General features: G+C 38.0%; 1 protein-coding gene across 1 annotated transcript in view; it reads right to left on the reverse strand.

Moving 5' to 3' along the window:
* COBLL1 (cordon-bleu WH2 repeat protein like 1) overlaps positions 1-25,091 on the reverse strand; it is a 165,844-nt gene that overhangs the window by 8,359 nt on the left and 132,394 nt on the right. Inside the window, exons 9-14 of the mRNA XM_043487599.1 lie at positions 11,182-11,335; positions 10,634-10,708; positions 9,140-9,250; positions 6,035-6,269; positions 4,932-5,026; positions 212-1,490 (exon numbers count right to left, since the gene is read on the reverse strand). Coding sequence (XP_043343534.1) covers positions 212-1,490; positions 4,932-5,026; positions 6,035-6,269; positions 9,140-9,250; positions 10,634-10,708; positions 11,182-11,335 — 1,949 coding nt within the window. The remainder of the gene's footprint in view (positions 1-211; positions 1,491-4,931; positions 5,027-6,034; positions 6,270-9,139; positions 9,251-10,633; positions 10,709-11,181; positions 11,336-25,091) is intronic.

Consider the following 25,091-nt stretch of genomic DNA (forward strand, 5'->3'; position numbering starts at 1 on the left):
GGGGAGGGGAAGAGGCCACTGGAGGAGTGGGGAGGGGAGAGGCCACGGGGGGAGGGGAGAGGCCACAGGGGGAGGGGGGAGGGGAGAGGCCACCGGAGGAGGGGAGAGGGGAGAGGTCACGGGAGGAGGGGGGAGGGGAGAGGTCACGGGAGGAGGGGGAGAGGCCACGGGGGGAGGGGGAGGAGGCGGCGGAGAGGCCACAGGAGGAGGAGAGGTTTCAGTAGGCTTCTGGTTGCTGTCATCATCAGTGTTTTGAACGTGTGGCTGTGGAAAAGATTGAATAGTTTTACTTAAGGGAGAAAGAGCTGGCTCTGGAGGAGGTATTGTATCCCTTTCCACCTCTTTCTTTATTAATTCCTTTGGAGTAGGATTAGAGGCAGCATGAACACTCTTGGCGGCTGCAGATGACACATAGTGATCTGAAACTCTTTTTTGCATCTGCAAGAAAAAAGCACTTGGTTTGGAGTGGGGATTTGAAACCCGCGATTTAAATTTTGATTCCAAAATATTGTTTATATCTTCCAATTTTGGCGCAAAAGGAGCTGTGCCAGTGTCACTCATCATTCTGGGAGGTTTCAGAGGATTCACCACTCTGCTGCGGGTAAAGCTCTCGTCACTTTGCAACTGATGCTCTGTTCTCAGGGTAGGCTTTGATTTCAGGTCTGCTTGTGACTCCTTTGGGCTTTCAGAAATGACGAGATCTTCTGTTTGGATTGTAGTTTCTTTCACATTCTCATAGGTGTCCCTTTTCCCTAAAGTGTATATCTCCTGATCACTTTTATACCCTATGGTTTCCGATTCCCAATCTTTTGTTATTTCTAGGGATCGGGGAGGCACTATTTTATAAGTAGTCATCCCAATTTTGGGTATGTACTCTCTTGTAATTTCATTTGAAGGTTTTGGTTTGGGATTATAATCTTGTCTGTAAAATGGATAATTCTTTACATAAGAAGCTGTTGAATTTTTATCAGTTCCGTCTATAGGAGGCAAAAGATTGTCACTACCATGTGCACAAGTTGGATCTTTTATGGTGAGTTGCTCTTCTGTATGTACAACAAGGGGGCTCTGACTCCTGAATTCTCCTGAGATATCTATAGACTCTTGTGGGCTTAAAGATGAGCGTTGAGTTGATTTGTTGTTACTTGAAGTTTGCACACTTTCATCAACTTTGACGTCAGACAAATTCTGATCTTGCTGATCCCCATCAAAACTGTCACAGGAAGGGATTGTCTGAATTGCTGCATCTTGCATTTTTGTCTTTTCTGCACTGGGTTGAATCAGGTTTTGATCTGGTGCTGATGAAACAGCAAGATGATTTTCTTTGTAATGTCCAGCAGTATCAGTTTTATATGCCTGATAATTTGATAGTCTGTCAGCTTCTGTGTCCACATTGTTATTTTGGGCAACATCTGCTACATTGATTTCTGTTCTCACTCCATTTTTCATATTTTCTGTGTTTGTTGGAATGACAATTATTTCATGTTGATCTACTGAGAGAAAAAATATAAAGTATATGAAAAAAATAGAAAAGCGCAAGTTTTCAGTACCCACCCTCCCCCAAAGTGAACAGGTTGATTTGAATTCTACAGATAAATATTCAGCTCACCAATTATACAGTAATTATACAGGTAATGGCATACAGAGAAAGTGGCATGGACTTTGGGATCATAGAGACCTGAGTCAGGAATCCAGCTTGACTAATTACAATCTGTATAGGCCACATCATGTTACTCACCCCATTTGAGCCTCAGATGTCAAAAACAAAACTATGTATTATATATCACTTATGTAACATGTTTATTAGGATACTGTATTGCCCAAAACAAGTACTCATAGAAGATAGCTATGATTTTAAGTAAAGACCATATCTCAGTCATTGTTAAGAATGACAAAAAGACACTGACAAATTAAAAAAAAATGTTTTTGTTCTGTTTTTTTCCATTCTGATTCTGTCTTTTCTATAATCCCTAGCATATTTATATTTCATACTTAGCATTTGTTAGGATTGCTTCCCTTTTAACGTTATCAGTTTTACGACAGACCACAAAACCTTACCTTTAAGAGCTGAAAGAAAACCTAAGTTCTTTGTCTTACTAATTAGGTGTCCTTGCTAAATAATTTTAGAGGATTTTGTTTTCGGTCACAATATGGGTGGTTTCAACTACATTGAAAACAACCAGGTGGGTTTTTATTTTTTTCTCTGTGAGAAAAGATAATTTTTCTCGTGTCAGAATCCAGGTAGAGAAAACAAACTTCCCTCTCCCAACACTACTTTCCTCTTCATTTTAATTCAGACCTCCTGAAAACAAAAATCATTTGCCAGTGTCTAGGTTAACAAAGCAAGAGTTGCCAGCCAACAACATGATGGCAAAGAGTTGGAATGAGGCATCTGGAAGGAAACAGAGGCTTATGAATGTGCACCATGTGTCTTGTACTGAGCCAAGTGATTTATATATACTGTGCTCCTCTAGTCAAGCACCATGAAGAATCATTTCTTCCAAATCACCAGCTAGCCCTCTTCTTCAAAATCCTCTGTGGCCTCTCCTTTCAGATATGACAGTTTGCACAACACAAGTGAAATGTGGGCCTTGGAAATCAAATTGTGAAAAAATGTCAAGTATTTCTCTATAGTTTTATAATCACTCACTTTCACCTATAAGATAAAGTTCACTGTCTAAAATATAAAATGGATCCTCTGTGAAAAATGAAAAAAGGAGCCTAAATGTATTTCCTTTTCTCTTGCTTATTTCTCATTTTCCACTGAATATAGATATATCCCAGTTACAGAATGGAAACACTTTCTAAAAGAAGGTAAGTCATTATAAAAATATATTTTAAATGAAATTCCCTATAATCCTAATTTATTGGTTTTAGAACTTCTTCACATTTTCTGTGGGTTATAATTACTTTACCATTATCTACTGAATTTCTCATCAAAATTTCAAAAATTGCAGTGATTGTCAGGCCTGGAAACCTAGAATCACTACTGAATTCATTAGCTTGTCCATCCTGCTGTATATATGCTGCTAAGGCAAACAAAATGTCAATGAATAGACAGGCTATTTTTCAAGAATGGCCAGTAGAGGGAGAAGGTATATTTTGTACTATACTATACTTTCCCCTACTCAAAACTGACACAAACATTAACCACCTGATGAAAGGATCATTTAGATAAGTGTACTGTTTAGGTTTAAAGAAAAAAGGAGAATAGCAGAATAAAATTAGTTCTACGGATAACAAATTATTTTAAAAACCACCCAGAGTTGACAGTGGTCATTGTAAATCAAGTGCAAACCAAAATAAGTATATTGCAGAAATATGCTTGGGACCCTAGTAATACTGATACCCAGATCTTTGCAAAAATGATTTAATTTTACTATGATTTTAAACAGTAAACAGCTTTTAAATCACATCTTCTCAATAGAAATGCTATTGCCATCATAATATATGTTGTTAAAAAGCTGTGTCAGGAAGAAAAAAGGGAAAATTATATACAAGTATATAAGTTGTACACTTGTATCTCAGGAGGTTATTGACCGTAAGGAAAATGAATCATTCATATTCAAATTAACCAACACATACCACATATATAAAATGACATATCTATATACATCTATCTTGTTTGTGACATTGGGATAATCCAATACCTATTGGATTTATATACATATCTATATATTCCGGAGAAGGCACTGGCAACCCACTCCAGTACTCTTGCCTGGGAAATCCCATGGACGGAGGAGCCTGGCGGGCTACAGTCCATGGGGTCGCAAAGAGTCGAACACGACTGAACGACTTCACTTTCACTTTTCACTTTCATGCACTGGAGAAGGAAATGACAACCCACTCCAGTATTCTTGCCTGGAGAATCCCAGGGACCGGAGCCTGGTGGGCTGCCATCTATGGGGTTGCAGAGAGTCGGACACAACTGATGTGACTTAGCAGCAGCAGCATATATATATGTTTTCTATGGATCTTAACCTAGTTTTTTGTACTAACATAATAGATTGGACTTCAGAATAAGCCCATTTCTTTCATATTCCCTTAAAATACCATTGTGTATTCACTGAATTTCTGATTTGTATGGTATCATTTTTCTGAAATTCAATCCTAACTATATATTTTAACTGTTATCTCAGTATTCTGCTAGGTTCCATAAGGAATTCAAACAGAGTATCAGATATAATTCCTCTGATTGAAGACTGTCCAATCTAGTCAAGTAGTCGAGACACAGAACTACATGGCTTCCAGCAGTCAAGCAACAGAATAAGTGAAGTGGCAGGATTTGGATAATAGTTGAATGGGTAAAGATTATTTTTCAGACAAAGATAATAATAAAATAACCATAGGCCTAATGATAGAACTGAGTGAAATATATACATCATGAGAAAGAATAAACTACCTTGATTTGGAGGTATGGGGGGAGAAGTGGGAAATACTGGTAAACTTTATTACATGATTAGATGGCTTGAGCCTGAAATATCAGGCAGACAAGTTTTACCCAAGGTATATCAACTTGACTATGAAATAAAACAGGCTTGAGTTAGGGAATCAGTAGAAGGGAAAAGGAGAAGTAGATCATAAGTATGCACAGAGTATACATGGGTAAGATTCAGAACTAAGTTAGATAAGCTCTAAGATTTAACAACAACATCATAACACATGGTAGTGAGACCAAGTTTTGGAATCAACACATATTGAACACATACTTCCTGCGTTCAGATCTGAGGTCTACCACTTACTGTGGGACCTCAGGTGAGTTATGTAATATCGTTGTGGATCAATCATCTGTAAAGTGGGACTAAAGTAACAATGCCCATAAATGAGTTAATATATAAGATGAAATGAGCTAACATAAAGTGTTTAAGAAAGGTCCTTGGCACATAGTACGTGCTATGAAAGTGTTATTAGTTATTAGTGCTTATGGAACTCACCTTTCTCTTGGTTTGGGTCCAGTGACTTCAGGTTTCTTACACTGTCAACTACCCTCTCTTTGTCACTTGAATTACATACCATAATGTGTGGCCTTCTGTAAAAATGATATTGTATATTATATATGATACTATTCAAACACACACTCACACAACAGTAAAACAGGCAATAATTTCCAAAGACAGACTGGAATAATAATCTTTTTCTGCCAAATACTGGCAAAGAAAAAAGAAAAAATACAGCTAAGAGGAAATGGTGCTAATGAAACATTAGCTTTCATACGTGGCCCTGTAACAAAGCAAGATCTTAGAAGCTTGGTAAGATGGACAGTTTCCCCAAGAGAGTATCTTTCTGTTATTATCAACTATTATCTTTTAAAGATAAAGGAGCTAAATGAAATTTACTTTCATAAACATTTCCCTTACATCTGGCAAGGTCACCTTGTGGCAAGTCAGAATGTGAATTAACTTCACTGGGTTTTTTTTTTTTTTTTTTTAATGATAGAGGAGTTTCATTTGGAGACAATCTCATGCAAATTATAGTAAAACTTTGATAAAATGGTTTATTTTACATTCTTGATTTCATCTTTATTCATAGTGTGGTATTTCTAACAGAATGTAAGTGTAACTTTATTATAACTTTCTAGAACCAAGGGGAAAGTGCATTCTCTGCTTCACAAAATTGACTGTAAAAATGATTAGTGGCTTAACATCATATTCTAATATGCAGAATTGCTTTATAAACCAGTCACTAAAAGTTCTTTAGGAGTATTTGGTGAAAATTGAGATTAAATATTTCTTTTAGGCCAAATAGATAACAGGCAAAACAAACACAACATAAACAAAAATGCTAATAATATTCATATAAAATAAATACATGTTACGGTTTATCTGCCACAGGGACACAAAAACCATTGGATTTGATTTTATTTAAAACCAATCACATGTAAATAGATGAATAACATTTTTTTAATGATGGTAAAAGGGATAAAGTATAAACTAAAGAAATGACTTCACTTGTGTTTAAAATATCATTTCTGTATTTCAGAAGACTACTATCAATTAAACAAAGCACCACCACCACTTCTGGCATACAGACTACTTACTGTTCATCTGTGTTTCTAGTTCCTTGTTTTTCTTCTTTGGAGTTTTGTGAGGACTCTCCAGTAGCACTGCCAGGGGCTGAGTCAGGATCATTTTTCAGTGTATTTATTATATCAGTAGATACAGTAGGAATGTCTTGTGACTTCAGAGAAGTATTTTCAGCCTCATCTTTAGGCATTTCACTCAGTTCTTCCTTTTCATCTATCTCTTCAAGGCTATAATCAGAGCTTATTCCAGCTACAAAGAAATGAAGATATAATCCTAAATATTAATTTGTCTCATTCATCCTATGCAATTCTGGCAAGGAAGGAGTTTTTAAAATAATAGTTGGACTCTTGTAAATTCTGATTCAAAGCTAATAGTAAAATACTTGTCTAATGGTGAATAATTATGTTAATGTATAATCAGATTATCTCAGACATGCATTTCTAAAAATAATATGCTGTCGCTCTAGGTTTTCTTTGTGGTAGAAAAAAGGTTATTTAAGCTTATAAACTTCAAGTTATATATTTCATTTAAGAATGTGTCTTTCAATTTAAATGACTTTTACTTTGATCCAATAGCATTAAATGTAAACAAAAAGAACACAAATATTTAGATAGTCTACAAGTGTAATTACAAAGTTTGATTCAGTAGTTATCAGTACTATGATTGAGAACTGTCTGAGCATCCTTTAAAAATACTGATGCTCACCTCTACTGTACATCTGTTAAATTGGAATCTCTGAAGGACAGGACCAAGAATTTTTAAGATTCTTTGGGTGATTCTAGTGTGTAACCAAGGTTAAAAGCCACTTACTTAGATGCTTAATATAATTTTTAAGATAATAATACAATAAGCATTATGCTATGAAAATTAATTGTAATTCCTATTGAGTTTGATTCTCAGAGGCAACTTCCATTAAGTCTTCTTTTCTCTATATTATCAAAGTATAATGAGCATATACCTTTTAAGCAGATATACATACATTTCCTTCTCTCTCTTTTTCTTGTTGGTTTATTTAATATAAATGGAACCATCTGTATCTGATGTTTTCAACTTTTCTTTCTCCACTCAACTGTATCTTAAAGGCTGTCCCATATCAATACATGTGTGTGTGTGATTCTTTTCAATAGCTGTGGTTAATATTTTATTGCATAAAATGGTTTTATTATTATTTCTTAGTTCTAACAACAAATGGCCAACAGGGTAAAAGACAAGGAGCCATCCTAAGTGGTTAGTGTCCATACTAGTTCTGAGAGCATATTTAGACCAACGAATGAGGTTTTGGATCTCTGCTTATTTGATATAATTCAGTACCTCCACCTACACAATAGCAGCTGAACAAAGTTTAATTTTGCCCCAATTGAGGGAGGAAAAAAAGTAGTATAGCATTATCTGCACATCTACAAAATTTAACAAATAGTTTAATATATTTTAAGAATATTTGAAATACTTAAAATGTATTTATCTTTAAGTATATAGACAGACTAGTATGCCATTTGTGATTTTTTAATAAATATGGGGGATTTTAACAATGTTTTTGTTATAAATTGAAAAGTATATTACTAAGAAAAAATAAATAATTTGACTTTAAGTAAACTTATATACATAAATATATGCACATACTTATACATACAATCTTTATCATGACATGAAATATTTTGATGCCAATGTACAATATTAGGCCTTTAAAGTAACTATATAGATATGACATCTATGTAGTAAGAGCATATTTACATAATTTAAAAAATGTATCCAGGAAAACTTAATGGCCATTATGGTTTAGATGCAAGTGTGTTTTATAGATGGCTCCTTGATATATGTTAAGCTCTTTTGAAATTATATTAACTGAGGTAACATTTAGCAAATTATTGATCTTTCTCCCTATTTCTCTCTTTACAATCACAAGTATTTTATATAGATACACAATTTTAAGCACGAGGTCCTCACTGAGAAACTGGTCCTAAAGTATGAAGAATGAGCCACATGTTTCAAAAGTCTTTTCAAATCATTTTTCTGGGGTTTTATACTTAGTAGTTATAAGCATTATATGTGTGCATGCTCCATTGTGTCTGATTTTTTGTGAGCCCATGAACTGTAGCGCACCAGGCTTCTCTGTCATAGAATTCTCCAGGCAAGAGTACTGGAGTGAGTTGCCATTTGCTACTCCAGGGGATCTCTCCGACCCAGGGATTGAACCCTGCGTCTCCTACATTGGTAGGCAGATTCTTTACCATTTTGCTACCTGGGAAGCCCAAGCATTATGGCTTTCTTAAATAAATGCATTCCTGTCATTAAAAGTCTTAGAAAAGGCTGTGATCTTTTAAAAAAAATTCTAATCATCCAAGAGCACTTTCACACTTTGTTATTTGATTAGTGCAGATTTTCCCAAGCTTTAAAAAATATTAAATCAAGTTTGTTTTGAATGTATTAATAGACTTATACTATGGTCAAATGACCAAATTTTAGAACTACAACAACTATAACAAAATGAAGTGGGGGCTGTGAACAATGAATACTTTTCACAGATGTTATATCGCAACTATCATATTTCAGCTTCATACATTCTAAGGGAAGACAATTCACTTTCAAAGAACAGATATCCAAACCTTTAGTGTAGTTTGAAGATACAACAACTTCCAAAGTGTGTTTTAAAAAAAATTTACAAAAATATCATTTGAAAGTGTAATTATTGAAATTTCTTTTACATTTACTTAGCTTTCTATAATTTGAATATATTAATAGTTTTTTCAATCCTTCTAAAGGTTACAAAATTGAAGCAAAAATAAAATTTAAAATATTTAAAATTCACAAAATTCAATTGTGTAAAAGAAATTCAAATAAACTTAGTTTGTAGCATCTTATGTTATTAAAGCTTAAAATTTCACTAAGCCTTTTGGGACATCTTGTATATTTTTCCTGGAAATGGTCAAAAGAGCAAAATTGTTTAACAGACACTACCCTTTGCTAAAACAGAATTGTATTAGATTAAATCTATTCTTGTGAACTTTAAAAAAAATTCATTTATTCAGAAAAATGCTCATTGTATCAGACACTATTGTGGTTGTTACATGAGTTGTTTTCTCTTTCATTTTTAGAGACTGAGGAAAGGCCAGGTAACTTACAGGGCAGAGATGTGGCGGCAGCCTCAGGCGTCCCAGGGCACCCCAAGACAGGGGCTCCGGCTGGCAGCTGGGACACAGCGCGCTGTTCATTCCCAGGGCCGAGGGAGGCGTCTGCCAAAGAAGTAAAATCTGTGGTGATGGCACTTAGAAAACAGAATTAAGCAAGCAGAGACCGAGAAGCATTTTGGAAGAAATTATATTTGTCGCCTCACAATTAGCCATGCATTAAATAAGAAGAGATAAAAGAGGGTTGGGGGGGAAGGAACAGAAGGAGAAAGAGTTATGAAGCAGAGTTCAAAGAGCACCCACTTTTCTCTAATACTTCAGAAATCCTCTCATTTATATAGTTTGATATTATTTAATAAATTTCCATGTGAAACAGAATGGTGTTATTGATATTACTCTGGGTAAGACTTGAGAAAAATCATTACTAGTTACCTAATGATAGTGTTTTTAATCACAGAGGAAAGAATTCTATGTCAAAATCTTAAATTCCTAAGTATCACCTAAGGATTAATGATTCAGGAGCACTTGGGTGCCTCTGAGTTTTTCTGTATTTGTGAACATGAACTATAAAAATTAAGTAGTTATATTAAGCAATTTTTATACCTATCAAATTATCTCCATGTTAAAGTACTGACATAGTAATATTCTATTTTTTATCATATTCATTTATATCTAACTAAGTCTAAGGAATAAGAAATTTTATGATACCTATAATAGCTACTAAATAGCTATTATTTAAAATACTAGGAAACAGTATTAGGCTGAATTTTTTTTTTTTTTTACTGGAATTTTACTTATTTGGAGAGAATCCAAAATGAAACCATATAACAATAAATATTTCACAGTAAATTTTTACCATTAGATTAGGACACTATGAATTCACACCTATGACAGCTGCATAAAGAATGATACTTTATACCTTCATATACGTTTTCTTCTGAACACACCAAGGTACATTCCTAACTAAGATGTGTTGTTCCTCTGGGGGAGAAGGTTAATAAATGGCAACCTGACATTGCATAAGGAAAAGCAGGAGACCTAAAGGACAAGTACTCAGGGTACCATCACAGAATTAAAATTCTGATTGCTGTATTTCATGCTCTGAGCTTAGGAGGGGAATATTTTTCATTTCATACTATATAATGTGGGTGTTAGCCACTCGGTCGTGTCCGGCTCTTTGTGACTCCATGAACTGTAGCCACCAGGCTCCTCTGTCCATGGAATTTTCCAGGCAAGATTACTGGAGTGAGTTACCATTTCCTTCTCCAGGGGATCTTCCTGACCAGAGATTGAACCCATATCTGGTGCATTGCGGGCAGACTCTACCAACAGAGCTACCAGGGAAGCCGCTCCCTGGTGGGAAATGGAGTCAAAGAATCTGTATCTCCTTCATGTACAGAGCATTACAAGTAGCTTCTAACTTCATCCCCCAACTCTACTGGAAGCTCTTTCTCAGAGGTTACAAGATGAGGAACAGAACTGTCATACCTGGGCTGGACAGGCCCTCAGACGAGCTCACTTCTACACCACTGTTGGTAAGAACTGCAGGGACGGACTGCGTGGCTAGAGGACAGAAGAGACATAACTTATAAGCAGGAAAATCACATTCACCAGTGAAACAATTCCTTACTAGCTTAACTTAGTGACATTTATATAATTCAGAAAGAGATAGCCCTAACCTCGTTAGAAACCACTTTACTTGTCTAGCTGTGATACAGCTAAATCTGGTTAGATTCCCAATCCTACATGTAGTCAATCCTGGAAAGACAGTATCTTTCTTAATAGACTCATAAATTATAATATGCTCACTTTAGGATCATGGCGCTGTACAGTTTTACATTTTGTTAGGTTGCAGATTTTTCAAAGGTGGTGAAAATAATCAGGGACTATCTAAGTATTACTGTTAAAATCAATTAAAAGTTAAGTTTAGGTACTAGTATTATTTAATAAAAAGGCATGATTCACAACATAGCACAAATGTAATGCACATAGAAAACACAGCACAAATGTAATGTTAATGGAAAAATTAACATTACCAGTCACATGACTGTTCTCATCGCTTTGCAGCGGGACTGTTTTCGAGGGCGGGGAAGGTGCTTTTCGCTTTGTCCTTTTCAAAGATGAATTCCCAGCAGATGTGCTGCTGAGCTGCAGAGAACCCGTCCTCACTCTGCCTGCTCCATAGGAACTCTATAGAAAACAAAACGACCAAATGGAATCTCCATTCAAAAATGAACAGCAGGCTTTAGGAAGACACTGACCTTTCCATTCAGACACATCACATGCCAACATGGAGCTTAACAGTCAGAAAGCACTTACAGAGTATCTGCCATGTGCCAGAAATGGATATGTAAAGAAAAATAAAACATGGTCCTTCTCAAGAAAGTCAGGCTAGAATGGGAGGCAGGCATATAAACAACTAATTAAAATGTACATGACTCATAAAAACTAGCTTCCAAAGAAAAATCTAGAGGAAACTACTGGAGTAAAGTCAGAAGTGAAAAAGGGAAGAATATTTGTACATTGAGACTGACTTGATTAATCTTTCTCTTTTTAGCACAATACATCAATGACAAACATTTCAAAAATCTATATGTTTACCAAAGGCAAGGTCATCTGTGGTCCTTGACTGTATACACAGCTGACGCTCACACTCACAGCATGTGACTGTCAGCAGGCTGGCCAGTGCCTCCTGGCCCATTGCCATGTCATCTTGCTCTTGCCCTTTACAACAAACCTGCTTAAAAGAGTTATTCATAATTTTTTTCTCCCATTTCTCATCTGCCACTTGAACCCCTCCAATCAGACTTCTCTCGATCTTTGATCCATTAAAACTATTCCTGTCTGTGAGATAATAGAAATACATAAAGGTCTCTCTCCCTGTTGCTGGCAGAGAGCTCCTAAAACCCTTGAACTTTCCTACGTGACAAGAACACTAGAATCATCTCTTGTTCTAATATTGGTCTTGGACCCTGGTTCCTGACACAGAGCTCCTGAAACCTTTGTGGTTTTCTGCGTGATAAGAGTATCTTTTATTGTAATGAGGCAACTCTGGAGGCCTCCTGAATGAGGGCTTGTCATGGGGAAGTCACCGTTAGAAGCCTGAAATTTTCAGCCCTGCGCTCACTATCTTGAGAAAGGAGAAGGGCTGAAAATGGAGCTAATGACTGATCATGCCTGTGTGCTGAGGCTGCCATGAAATCACAGAAGTATGGAGTTCAGAGGGCTTCCGGGTTAATGCACATGTGGAGCTGCTGGGAGAGTGCCATACCTGGAGAGGTCATTGCAAGCTCCATGCCTCTTCCCACATACCTTGTCCTATATGTCTCCTCCATCTACATGTTCACCTATATCCTCTATCATATCCCTTAAAAAACAGGTAAATATAGGCAAGTGTTTCCCTGAATTCTGTGAGCTGTTCTAGCAGATTAATTAAACCTGAGAAGGGGGTCAAAGGAACCTCTGATTTATAGCTAGTTGGTCAGAAGTATAGGTAACATCTTGGACTAGGGAATGGTATCTGAAGTTCAAGAAGAGGTTCACTGGAACCTCTAATCAACAGCTGGTTGGTCAGGGCTTGTGACTGGTGTCAGAAGTGTGTATGGGAAGGGACGGCAGGCTTGTGGGATGGAGCCCTTATCCTATGGAATCATGCTGTCTCTGGGTAGATGGGTCAGAATTGAGCTGAAAGCTGGTGTCTAAAAATTCCTTGGTGGTGTGGGGGAAAACCTCCACACATCTGGTGAGCAGAAGTGAAATGTGTCACGTGAGTAGCAGAGAAGACTCAGGGAAGAAACACACAGTAGGACAGAACTGAGTTTTCCCTACATTGGTAGAAAACTGAGTTTTTACTTTATACTATGAAAGTCATCAATGACCTTCTCCTTGACTAAATCAGAGGTTACTTCTTAGAGCTCACTTATTGGACATATTAGCAGCATTACATAGCTGACCATCCTCTAAAGTCTCCTTTTTCTTACATCCAGAATACTATATCCTTATTCTGCATACATCTGAACTTTCTATTTCTGTGTGGGTTCCTTTTCTTCTAGTCCTTGGACATATTCTCTTTAATATCTATTCTCACTCTTAGTAATCTCCACTATCTCTAGGTTTTCTGTATTATTTATATTATTTACAGGTCTTGGACCCTGTATATATATTTTCTGTATTTACTTATATAAATAAATATTTATATATTTTCTGTATTATTTGTATGTTGGTGATTCCAAACTATATCTCCATTCCTGGATCTCTGTCTGATCATTTAGTGTCAAAGCCCATTTCAAACTCAGCATGTCTAAAACTAAGATCCTGATAATCCCTCCTTTCATCTCCCCCATTAAAAATAATCCTGTTCTCACAGTCTTCCCTGTTTCAATAAAAAGCAAGTCATTCTTCCATTTGTTTAGGCCAGAACTTGTGGAGTCCTGCTTCCTCATCCCCTGTCTCTCACGCTGCATATCAAGTCCATCCTGTTGGCTCATCCAGATCGACTGCTACCACAGAGTCTGAGTCACCACTAAGAACCTTCTACCTGGTTGCTTCTTCCACACTGCTTCCCTACGGTCCTTCCACAACACAGCAGCAAAGGCGCCTGTTACAATGAAAATCAAGGGGCTTCCCTGGAGGCTCAGTGGTAAAGAATCTGCCTGGTCAGAGCATGAGACACCAGGCTCAATCCCTGGTCTGGGAAGATCCCACATGCCAGGTAACAGCTAAGTGTGTGTGCCACGACTACTGAACCAGTGCTCTGGAGCCTGTGAGCTGCAACCACGGAACCCATGTGCCAAAACTACCAAAGCCCACATGCCTAGAGCCCATGCTCTGCAGTAAGAGAAACCACTGCAATGAGAAGCCCACATTCAACCCAACTGGAAAAGGCCCATAGGCAGCAACTGAAGGCCCAGCACAGCCATAAATAAACCTTAAAAAAAAAAAAGTCAGGTGAAGGCACTTTGTTCAAAACCCCCTAGTAATTTCCCAAGTGATACAGAGAAGCCAAAGTCCTTGTAATGACTTCTAAGGTTATCAGTCACCCAGCACCTAGATCTTTCTGACCGCCTCCTTCTCCAAGCGTGGAGCAGAGTGAGCCACACTGGCCTTTGCGCTGCTCCTGGAATGTGCCAGGAGCGTTCTCACCTCGGGATGGTTGCCTTGCTGTTCCCTATCCCTGGAATGCTCTTTTTGTAACTTAACATCTTACCCTATCATTTTCTTCAGGTCTTTTCTCAAGTGTCACTTCCCAGTGAGCTCCTCCTTGACTCCCTCCACCCACGTACCCACCCACCCACACACACTCACACACACACACACTTCCCATCTCTCTTCCGAGCTTGATTTATGTGCTTGCGTTAAGTCTCTTCAGTCATGTCTGACTCTTTGCAACCCTATGTTCCATAGCCTGCCAGGCTCCTCTGTCCATGGGATTCTCCAGGCAAGAAAAATGTAGTGGGTTGCCATTTCCTACTCCAAGAGGTCTTCCCAACCCAGGGATTGAACCCACATCTCTTGCGTTTTCTGCATTGGCAGGTGGGTTCTTTACCACTAGTGCCACCTGGGATATTTATCGTCAATGTTTCATCTTTCTCTAACAGACTAAAGGATTGGCCTGTTAACCTTGTTTAGTGTTGCTTCCACCAGGTTTGACTCTTAGGGTAAGGATGTTTTTTCCTCCTATTTTGCTCACTGCTGTATCTCCAGAACAATGTCTGGTTCATAGAAGTTTCTCAATAAACATTTGTTGAATGCATGAGAGAAATGAACCCAAAATTGCCTTCTTCATTTGTAAATAAAGGCTCTTGATAAACTTGGAGAGTATGTCAGGCTTGGGCCATCCTGATCTTATGAGACAATGCAAGTCCAGCTAAGGAAAGCAGGCTAGTTCTTAAGATGTTTGTTAGTCATTATGTTTTGCTACACACCACAAAAAGTTCAGCGAATTTACTCTTTTGAAATATTGTAATATTTCTGTCAGAGAAGGAAAAAAGCCTGCCCTCCCAGAGAAAATTTTGAGTCAGCTGTTGTCACTGCCAGCTCTGTTAGGTATCCAAGTGGAAGGCAGATCATCTCACAGGGACAGAAGCAGAGTCTGGTCCACAGTGGCAAGCACTTGGCGGAACACACCTCTCACCGAGGTTAAGGCATCTTAACCGGGGGTCAGACAGGGTGGCACCAGGCTGACCTTATCAGTAACTGAAACATTAGACTTCTGTACCAGTTGATAAATAGCTGCAACCATCAATCTCCTCTCATTACTCTGGTCCCTTCTACGGAACCCTTTAGACATCTCTAAAATCCAGCATGAAATGAGTTAAAACCTGCCACCCAAACCCAGATTCTGATTCTGAGTCACTAAAGCCAATTCTGATTAAATCAGAGGGTCACCCCCCCGCCCAGCACACCTCACCTGGATGGGCATATGGGTGGGTCCTCACCCATAAGCTGCTTGGACCTTTAAATAATTAGGAGAAAGGCCCTTGATGATAAAGAGATGAGAAAGGAATGTAGTGATGAATCAGCAGTATTTAAATATCATTTTGAGTAGAACATAAAGTTTAAATAAAAACCTTCTTATGATGATGTGTCTGTATTTGGAAATGTTCACTTGCCATCATAAAAGTAACAAATTTAGGGATGGTTAGGAAGAAGGCCAAAAATTCTCTTAAAACAATGCGGCACTTCACTTTTTGAAACACTGATCTAAAATATCAAAAGCAGTAAAAATGTCATTTTATTTCTTCATGAGATTACTTCTGTAAAGCCCTATTCAAGTATGCCTCATTCCTATCACAGACCTAGTTTATCAGTAGAAACACAGTAGGTGATCAGTAAGTAACTGGTGAACGCATGAAGCCATGGCTGCATCTGATCCTCCTAATTCTACGCTGACACCACGTTTCCCATCTCTGGACTGACTGCTTTCACGTCATCTGAAAACAACTCGTGTTCCCCTTCAGGTCAAGTTCCCAGCCACAGTCATTTATTGGTCTTTTCTATGACCTGACAAAAGCAGTCACAACATGAATTTCTCAGACAACTATATCTGTTTAAGAGTTAGAGCTCTTAAATTTTCATTATAATATAATAAAGCAGATAGCACAGAAATAAAAAAAAGGGAGAAATGTGTATACAGAGACTCACAAATTTATATGGACCTAATAACTCAAAAGAGTAAAAATAAACTCATGTATTTCATTTATCACCCTAGAGGTCTTAAAATAAGCTAACTTTTTTTTTTGTACAGGATATTTATATTTCTATGGATAAATAATTTAAAATTTGTCAAAATATACATATTTCAGCATCACAAATGTTAAACTATTTTTAATAGCATTTGTGAAGACAGTTGAGGGAATGCATGTTAGAAAGGGCAAAGCCATGAATGTCTTACAGGAAGCACATGTTTTGTAACCTTATTCTGTCAGATTTACCCCCTTCCTCTATTGTATGGGTGTGTAATGAAAGCAAATGGACTTGTGTTTCCAGACCAGCACATGGATCATACAGACTTAAGAACAAAGACCTTTGAAGAGAACATGATCATCACTGCATGTGACCAGGTCAACTTATGTTAACTATATCACTAGATTCCATGCTGTAATTAATGGTAAGAGCTTACTAAGTTGATGACAAAAATGTAAACTTAACAAATGCTGTAAGATGGGCCATGCAGGCTTTTTTAAGGACTAAGAGTGGTGAGTTTAAAAAACAAGCCTCCCAATTAGTGATGGGAATATTATTTTCATTCTGAGATATGAATGATACTAGCATTCAAAGAATAGCGTAATACACATTTTTTGTTGTCCTATAAGAGAGAGCCACAAGAGTTGTTAAATTTGTGTGTGTGTGTTTAGAGGCTGTTAGAAAAGAATTTTAATTGGCTAAGCAGCAGCCAAGAGAAAATCAAACTTGGACTTATTTCATGTTAATTAAAATATCGCTATTAAGATTAAAATAAAGGAACCCCTGGATCCTATATGAAAATATTTCTCTTGGGTAAAAACCTGCAGAAAAAGAAAGGGCATTTAAGGCAGAAGATCTAGGTATTTCTAAATAGACTGTAAATGACTGAGCGACTGAACTGAACTGAACTTGACTTTGCCTCTGTAGTGTGAGCAGCCATAGACAATGGTGTGGCTGAATTACCATTAATACAATAAAAACTTACATAAACAGAAAAAAAAATAAAATAAATAGACTGTAGCCAAGAAAACTGGCATGTACCTTGGGATACTTGCAAAATAACACATCCAATACACAAGCTTTCTAAAAAGTAGACATACTAAACTAATGCAGTTATTTAAGTAAACACATCATGGGTCCCATATAAAATATTAAAGAAATAAAAAGGTTGAGGAAGGGCACTGCGTATTCTTAAGCCCCATTGTGTTCTGTGCACTTCAGGAATATGCTTCTTAATCAACTCCCAGTAGTTCTACTCTTTCATTTATCAGGGTTGAGCTACCCAGGATGTTGAGTGTGAATCTGTCTAATTGGAGAGAAGTTTACAGAGGGTTTGCAAGCGGGAAGAGAGGCAATGTGATGGTTCCTGAACACAGGGGCTTTGGAATCAATGCCAGGGCTTGCACCAGGAGAGCATAGCATTGACTGTCCCCGCCACCTTCTGCCTCCTCCCCCACAAAGTGGGAAAGTAACAGCACCTGCTTCACTGGGGCTGGATGCTCATGTGGGATGACCTGTGTGAGGCACCGCGCGCTGCACCTAGGACAGGGACCCTGCTCCACAGGTCGGAGCTCATCTTAGGACACGGAATTTGTCTATTTTCAAGTATGTGGAAGTGTAAATAAGATAAGCAAATGACAGTTGTAATTAGGGGTTAGAGTAAAAAGCATAGATAAAAGGCGGAGAAGACAATGGCACCCCACTCCAGTACTCTTGCCTGGAAAATCCCATGGACGGAGGAGCCTGGTGGCCTGCAGTCATGGGGTCGAGGAGAATCGGACACGACTGAGCAGCTTCACTTTCACTTTTCACTTTCATGCATTGGAGAAGGAAATGGCAACCCACTCCAGTGTTCTTGCCTGGAGAATCCCAGGGGCGGGGGAGCCTGGTGGGCTGCCGTCTATGGGGTCGCACAGAGTCGGACACGACTGAAGCGACTTAGCAGCAGCGGCAGCATAGATAAAAGGAGGTATTTAAGACTGGTCCTTTCTTCAGTGCTGGTGGTGGTGGAGTCCTACTAGAGTCAGTCTCAGTTATAATCAACCTCAAACAACTGCAGGAACTTGTGCTTAGTCCACTGCACAAACCAATTCCACTGTGTGTAAAACTCCACCTTAAGTCACTTTAGGCAGCTTCATCATACCTTCATCATACGTTAAAGGAGTTTAATAAAAGCTAAATGTTTAATACCAGTTTGTTAACTCTTGGGGGTGTATTAAAGTATATAAATCTGAAATATTTCATACACTTAGTGCAAACATTTAAAATAAAAGAACTGCTTAGAACTGTCTTTAGTTTTTACCATCTAGCCAAGGTACATTTCCCTTGTTCAAATTATGATGGAAATTTTTAAAAGGAGTTGCTGCTGCTGCTAAGTCGCTTCAGTCATGTCCGACTCTGTGCGACCCCATAGATGGCAGCCCACCAGGCTCCCCCGTCCCTGGGATTCTCCAGGCAAGAACACTGGAGTGGATTGCCATTTCCTTCTCTAGTGCATGAAAGTGAAAAGTGAAAGTGAAGTCCTTCAGTCGTGTCGGACTCTTAGCGACCCCACGGACTGCAGGCCACCAGGCTCCTCCGTCCATGGGATTTTCCAGGCAAGAGTACTGGAGTGGGTTGCCATTTCTTTCTCCAAAAGGAGTTGAGATCATATTATATTTAAGTCCAGAGGATTTACAAAACAAGAAAACAGAGAGGTTTCTTCTTACTATAGGAAAAATGCTTTGGTTAATGATTAGAAATCTCCAATTATTTATTTTAGTGAGTCACTAAGTCTGCCTGCCTTCAGCAAAAACTACACCTCTAACAGTAATGTACATCACTGAATTTTATTGTCTGTGAAAAAGAATAATTACTGCATAAACAGAATTCACTAATGAAAGTGACAAGGTCAAGCTGAAAACCAAGCCAGATAGTTAATCCCTCATAATTCAGATCCAGATCAGAATTCACTGGTTCAAAATAAAAGTAAATTTAGCTGAAGAAAACAGAATTGAATGGCATTCAATAGATTTACTTAGTACTAGCACTGTAGTAGTTATTAACTTACTTATTAATCACAGTTGAATTATAAGATGTGGATCATTGAAATCAATATATTCTAGTTAGAAGAATACAAATAGGAAAATAAAAAGACTAAATCAAAGGATGGGAATACAGTGATTCAACTTCAATGACATTATTAAATGTTTCTATTAGAAGCTTTTGGATTTTAGTTTGTTTATAATACGCTTTTCCATATAAGGTGGGGTTGGGTTAGAAAGAACTTAAGCAATCTCTTAAAACTGTCTTAAAACTCATATAATTTTCTTTTCTTCTTTAGGCACAGATTCCCATTATCCTTCTCCAATTTGGACACTCTCAATAAATGCTGTAAAATATTATAATACCTTATAATTGACATTAGGTTTTCCTAATTTACTATGGATTAATTGTTTCTATCCTAATGACTAAATTTCCACTTAACTGAAGGTCATGCTTTAACTTTTTTTTTTTTTTAAAGCCAGAACCACGGTTTTCAGGACCTTAGTTCACTGAACAACAACTGAACTCTGCAGTGAAAACATGGAGTCCTAACCCCTGGACCGTCAGGGAATTCCTAACTCTTAACTCTTGATAGAATTCTAAAATACTTTTACAACTTAAACAACAAATCAATTTTCTTAAACTTTTTAAACATAACTATTATACCAGAGTGAATGTAATATAGAAGTAAAAGATGTTCTATTGAATTTCAAAATAGGCAAAGCTCTGAAGGTAGGTTTTTCTTATTACAAAGAAATCGGTTTTGTTATTGATTTGATCATAAAGTTAGCACAATCTCCCGTGAGATTCAAACAGTGCATATGTTGACAAGGAAAAAAAAAAGAAACATCACTGCAAAATCTCAGTAAATACAGGTTACCTCCTAGAAATTTCGTTGTCCAACCTTTCCCTTATACCTACATACACTCACACAGACAAATGCACACAAGCTTTGACTTGTACTGGATGAAAGCATACATGCCAGTTTCTTTGTCTATGATGATTTTTCACACAGTATGCTATCTTTTGGTGGGTCTAGAGCAAGTTTATTTTGCTGCCTTGAATCCTGCTTTTTCTAGACCCTTTTCCCCCTTGGGCAGCACTTTGTCAAGACTCCTAAACATTTAGAACTTATATATTCTATTTTTTTTATTCTCTCTGTAATCCTGTTTTAAGATCCTTCATTGATAGCACTGAAAGTCTAAGCTTGCTTTAGTCAACTGAGATTTTAAAAAGTCATATCAGTGAAGGAGTATAAGAAATAGGGGTGATATTCCAGGTATCAGACAACTATAATTAGGGAAAGGAGAAATAGGGAAGCAGTCTCAGAGGCTGGAGCTCTCAAATCCACAGTTATATAAGCAGGCATCTATTCTGCTAATTTTCATGGTTTTTCTATCAATCCCCCAAAATAAATTCTACAAGGAGTAGCAATGAGATTGGAGCTGGATCCACTTACAGGTGTCTCAATGACTACCACCACCTTTCACTTGTGACTTTTGGAGTTACTAACAAGTTAAATCTCTTCAGAGGATTCTGAGTTGCCAAGCTTGCCAAAGCATTGGTCTTAGAATCGTTCAGTTCAGTTCTGTCGCTCAGTCTTGTCTGACTCTTTGTGACTCCATGGACTGCAGCATGCCAGGCCTCCCTGTCCATTGTCAACTCCCAGAATTTATTCAAACTGATATCCATTGAGTTGGTGATGCCATTCAACCATCTCATCTTCTGTCATCCCCTTCTCCTCCTGCCCCCAATCCTTCCCAGCATCAGGGTCTTTTCCAATGAATCAACTCTGTGCATGAGATGGCCAAAGTACTGGAGTTTCAGCTTCAGCATCAGTCCTTCCAATGAATATTCAGGACTGATTTCCTTTAGGATGAACTGGTTGGATCTCCTTGCAGTCCAAGGGACTCTCAAGAGTCTTCTCCAACACCATAGTTCAAAAGCCATCAATTCTTCTGCACTCAGCTTTCTTTCTAGTCCAACTCTCACATCCCTACATGACTACTGGAAAAACCATAGCTTTGACTAGACAGACCTTTGTTGGCAAAGCAAAGTCTCTGCTTTTTAATATGCTATCTAGGTTGGTCATAGCTTTTCTTCCAAGGAGCAAGCGTCTTTTAATTTCATGGCTGCAGTCACCATCTGCAGTGATTTTGGAGCCCAAAAAGATAAAGTCTGTCACTGTTCCCACTGTTTCCCCATCTATTTGCCATGAAGTGATGCAAAGTGAAATGAAGTGAAGTGATGGGACCAGATGCCATGATCTTAGTTTTCTGAATGTTGAGCTTTAAGCCAACTTTTTCACTCTCCTCTTTCACTTTCATCAAGAGGCCCTTTAGTTTTTCTTTGCTTTCTGCCATAAGGGTGGTGTCATCTGCATGTCTGAGGTTATTGATGTTTCTCCCAGCAATCTTGATTCCAGCTTGTGCCTCTTCCAGCCCAGCATTTCTCATGATGTACTCTGCATATAAGTTAAATAAGCAGAGTGACAATATACAACCTTGATGTACTCCTTTCCCTATTTGGAACCAGTCTGTTGTTCCATGTCCAGTTCTAACTGTTGCTTCCTGACCTGCATACAGATTTCTTAAGAGGCAGGTCAAGTGGTCTGGTATTCCCATCTCTTGAAGAATTTTCCACAGTTTGTTGTGATCCACACAGTCAAAGGCTTTAGCATAGTCAATAAAACAGAAGTACATGTTTTTCTGGAACTCTGTTGCTTTTTTGATGATCTAACAGATCTTGGCAATTTGATCTCTGGTTCCTCTGCCTTTTCTAAATCCAGCTTGACCATCTGGAAGTTCTCAGTTCACATACTGTTGAAGCCTCACTTGGAGAATTTTGAGCATTACTTTGCTAGCGTGTGAGATGAGTGCAATTGTGCGGTAGTTTGAGCATTTTGGGGATTGCCTTTCTTAGGGATTGGAATGAAAACTGACCTTTTCCAGTCCTGTGGCCACAGCTGAGTTTTCCAAATTTGCTGATATAACAGCGGGAGACTCACTGTTAGTCAATGATAATAACATCTGTGTTGTCTGGTTAACAGACTCATTAACCTGAACATATCTTCCTCAAGTTTTATTACCTTCAGCCTCTTTTAAGGGATGCCCAAAACACATGTGTTGACTTTTTGTCTTACAATCAAGAGTTCAGGGAGAAGGATCTCAGTTAGCTCATGATTTATTTTGCTATCCTTTTTCAGGGTTCAGAAATCTTTAGATGAGTGATACCAAGACTAGATATCACTGTCTAGTGTAACACCGACCAAACCAAAGATCCCTACAACAGAGCACTTTCATTTGTTAAAGCCTGATTGTAAAGTGACAACAACAACTTTAACAAAAAACAATTTTATATTACTGGAGTTGAAAAAGACTTTTGAAATTTTGTTACAAAACCTTATTCTACAGAGGAGAAACCCAAGCCACAAAGTTCAATGGCTTGTCCTTCAAGGTAGAAGATGAAGAAGAAGACAATGAGAAAAATGACCCCAAAACAAACAAGAATATAAGAGACCTCTGGCAGATCCAAGACTGTCTCTCAAGCCAGGCTAGGGTTTCTTCTGCCGCAAAGTAATTCTTTCCAGCTCTCTCCACACACATCAGAATAAAACTAAAACACAAATTTTACAACCTGTGTTACGTCTGTTCTTGCAACCATTTTATATTTCTCTCCCTCAGGCAATCTGCTTCCATTTTATCAACCCTCCAGTACTTTGAGAAAGTATGTAATCAAGTCTTATTAGTGGTAATCCCTTACTTATAACATTTTTTAAATGCCTGAACATATGGGCCTAACTAGTATATCTTGAATGAAAAAAGACAAGATGAATCAGGAGAAAGCAGAGATCAGGATCAAGTTAAAAAGAGGATGGTGGTAACTATGGTTCTCTGTGGTCACAGTGATCAAGACAGAGGGGTGTCCAGAGGCAGGCAGGAGATTACTCTACAGGTAACTGCATTAGGGTCTCTACCAGAGTAAAGGAGCAATCAAGGGAACAAGCTAGGAAAACTCAGTTCATCCCAGAAGAGAGTTCAGACTGCATGGCCGGCATCATCCAAGTGACCCCACTATTGTATTACTGCAGCCCCAGGAAAGGGGCCAGCTTCCCTCTACCCTGACCTCTGTTAATATGCTGGTTACTAGAGAAAGGCATGTCTTTAGAACCATGTAGGACTTCCCTTGTGGCTCAGATGGTAAAGCATCTGCCTACAACCCGGGAGACCCAGGTTTGATCCCTGGGTCGGGAAGATCCACTGGAGAAGGAAATGGCAACCCACTCCAGTACTCTTGGCTGGAAAATCCCATGGATGGAGGAGTGTGGTAGGCTACAGTCCATGGGGTCGCAAAGAGTCGGACACGACTGAGCAACTTCACTTCATTTCTTAGAACCATGTGGTCCCAAATATCACAGTAGTAGAAAGACTAAGAAAGCTTCGTCCTACAAGAACTTGTAAAGGAAGACCCCTAACATGGATTATTTTCTGATACTTAAAAAAAAAAAGTTTTGGCCGTACCCTGCAGCAGGTGGGACCTTAGTTCCTCGATCAAAGATTGAACCTGTGCCCCCTGCATTGGAAGGCAAAGTCGTAACCACTGGACCACCAGGGTAGTCCCTCAATGATATTTTATTAACTCAGAATATGTACTTTAGAGAGGCAAAGTAGATAAGGAAGTGAAATCCCCACTAATTCCACAAATGACCTATTGTTCCTTGAATAGTACTGTTCTTTAAAATTTAGCAACTTTATAATGTGCTTAGTTCTTTGCATTTAGGTCAGAGGTAAAGCTGGCAGAAACTTTAAAAGTAATTGCTCAGAGGAATGTCATGAGCATTAAATGAATAAAGTGAGCCTTGTCTGAAATATTAGCAAATGTTATACAAACATTTGTCATTATTTCTGCCCTTGTGAGATTATGACCCTTTGAAGATCTGATGAAAACTACAATGCAAAGTATGTCTTGTATCTGGGAAAACCTTAAAAGAGAAAGCAAATTAAATATTTTATTGTGCTGGTACATTTCTCTACTGAATGAAACAAGTCATATTTTTGGAAGTACAGACAGCTGTATACTGTATATCAAGCTGAAAATGCCATGGCAACCACTGTTCCTAGGCAATTGGAGAATTATATGTGTGGTCCACTTTTTATATAATAAGTGGAAAGTGGAGGTGAAAATCAAATGTTATGATAACCTGGAGAAAAAAATTAAAAAGGGGTATATTTCTGAAAAATTATAAATATATGCTCTATTACAACAACCTTAATGACTCTGCATAAAATGACTAGATTAACCTCATTAAGTGACGCTAAGACCAAATATATGCTTGCACATTTCATAAACGTATGACAGCCTCTCATCTGTTTGTAAAGCATGATAAATATTAAAAGCCGAAATTGGGTAAAAGACGAAAAATGTCAAGTATTTTAAAAAAAAACAAATCAGCTGTTAAAAAACTAACACTCTAGGTATTATATTTCACTTGCATAAGACTATATGGCAAAGAATTTCAGTTTCTCAACATTTGAGTGTTTGTCTGCAGCAGAAAGCAAAATGAGATCAAGTGAAATGCCCAGTCAAAAGCATTCCTTGTTGTGTTTCCAGCCAAAAGTCAATATCCTAAAGAAAATGAGATGTCATGCTAGTCGCCCAGGAAAAGCAGTTTTCTCTGTTGTATACACACACATCCAAGCAACAAAGCCACACCAAATGTATGAAGAATTCTCCGAAA

This window comes from Cervus canadensis, chromosome 15, assembly GCF_019320065.1.
Source record: "Cervus canadensis isolate Bull #8, Minnesota chromosome 15, ASM1932006v1, whole genome shotgun sequence".
Lineage (NCBI taxonomy): Eukaryota > Metazoa > Chordata > Mammalia > Artiodactyla > Cervidae > Cervus > Cervus canadensis.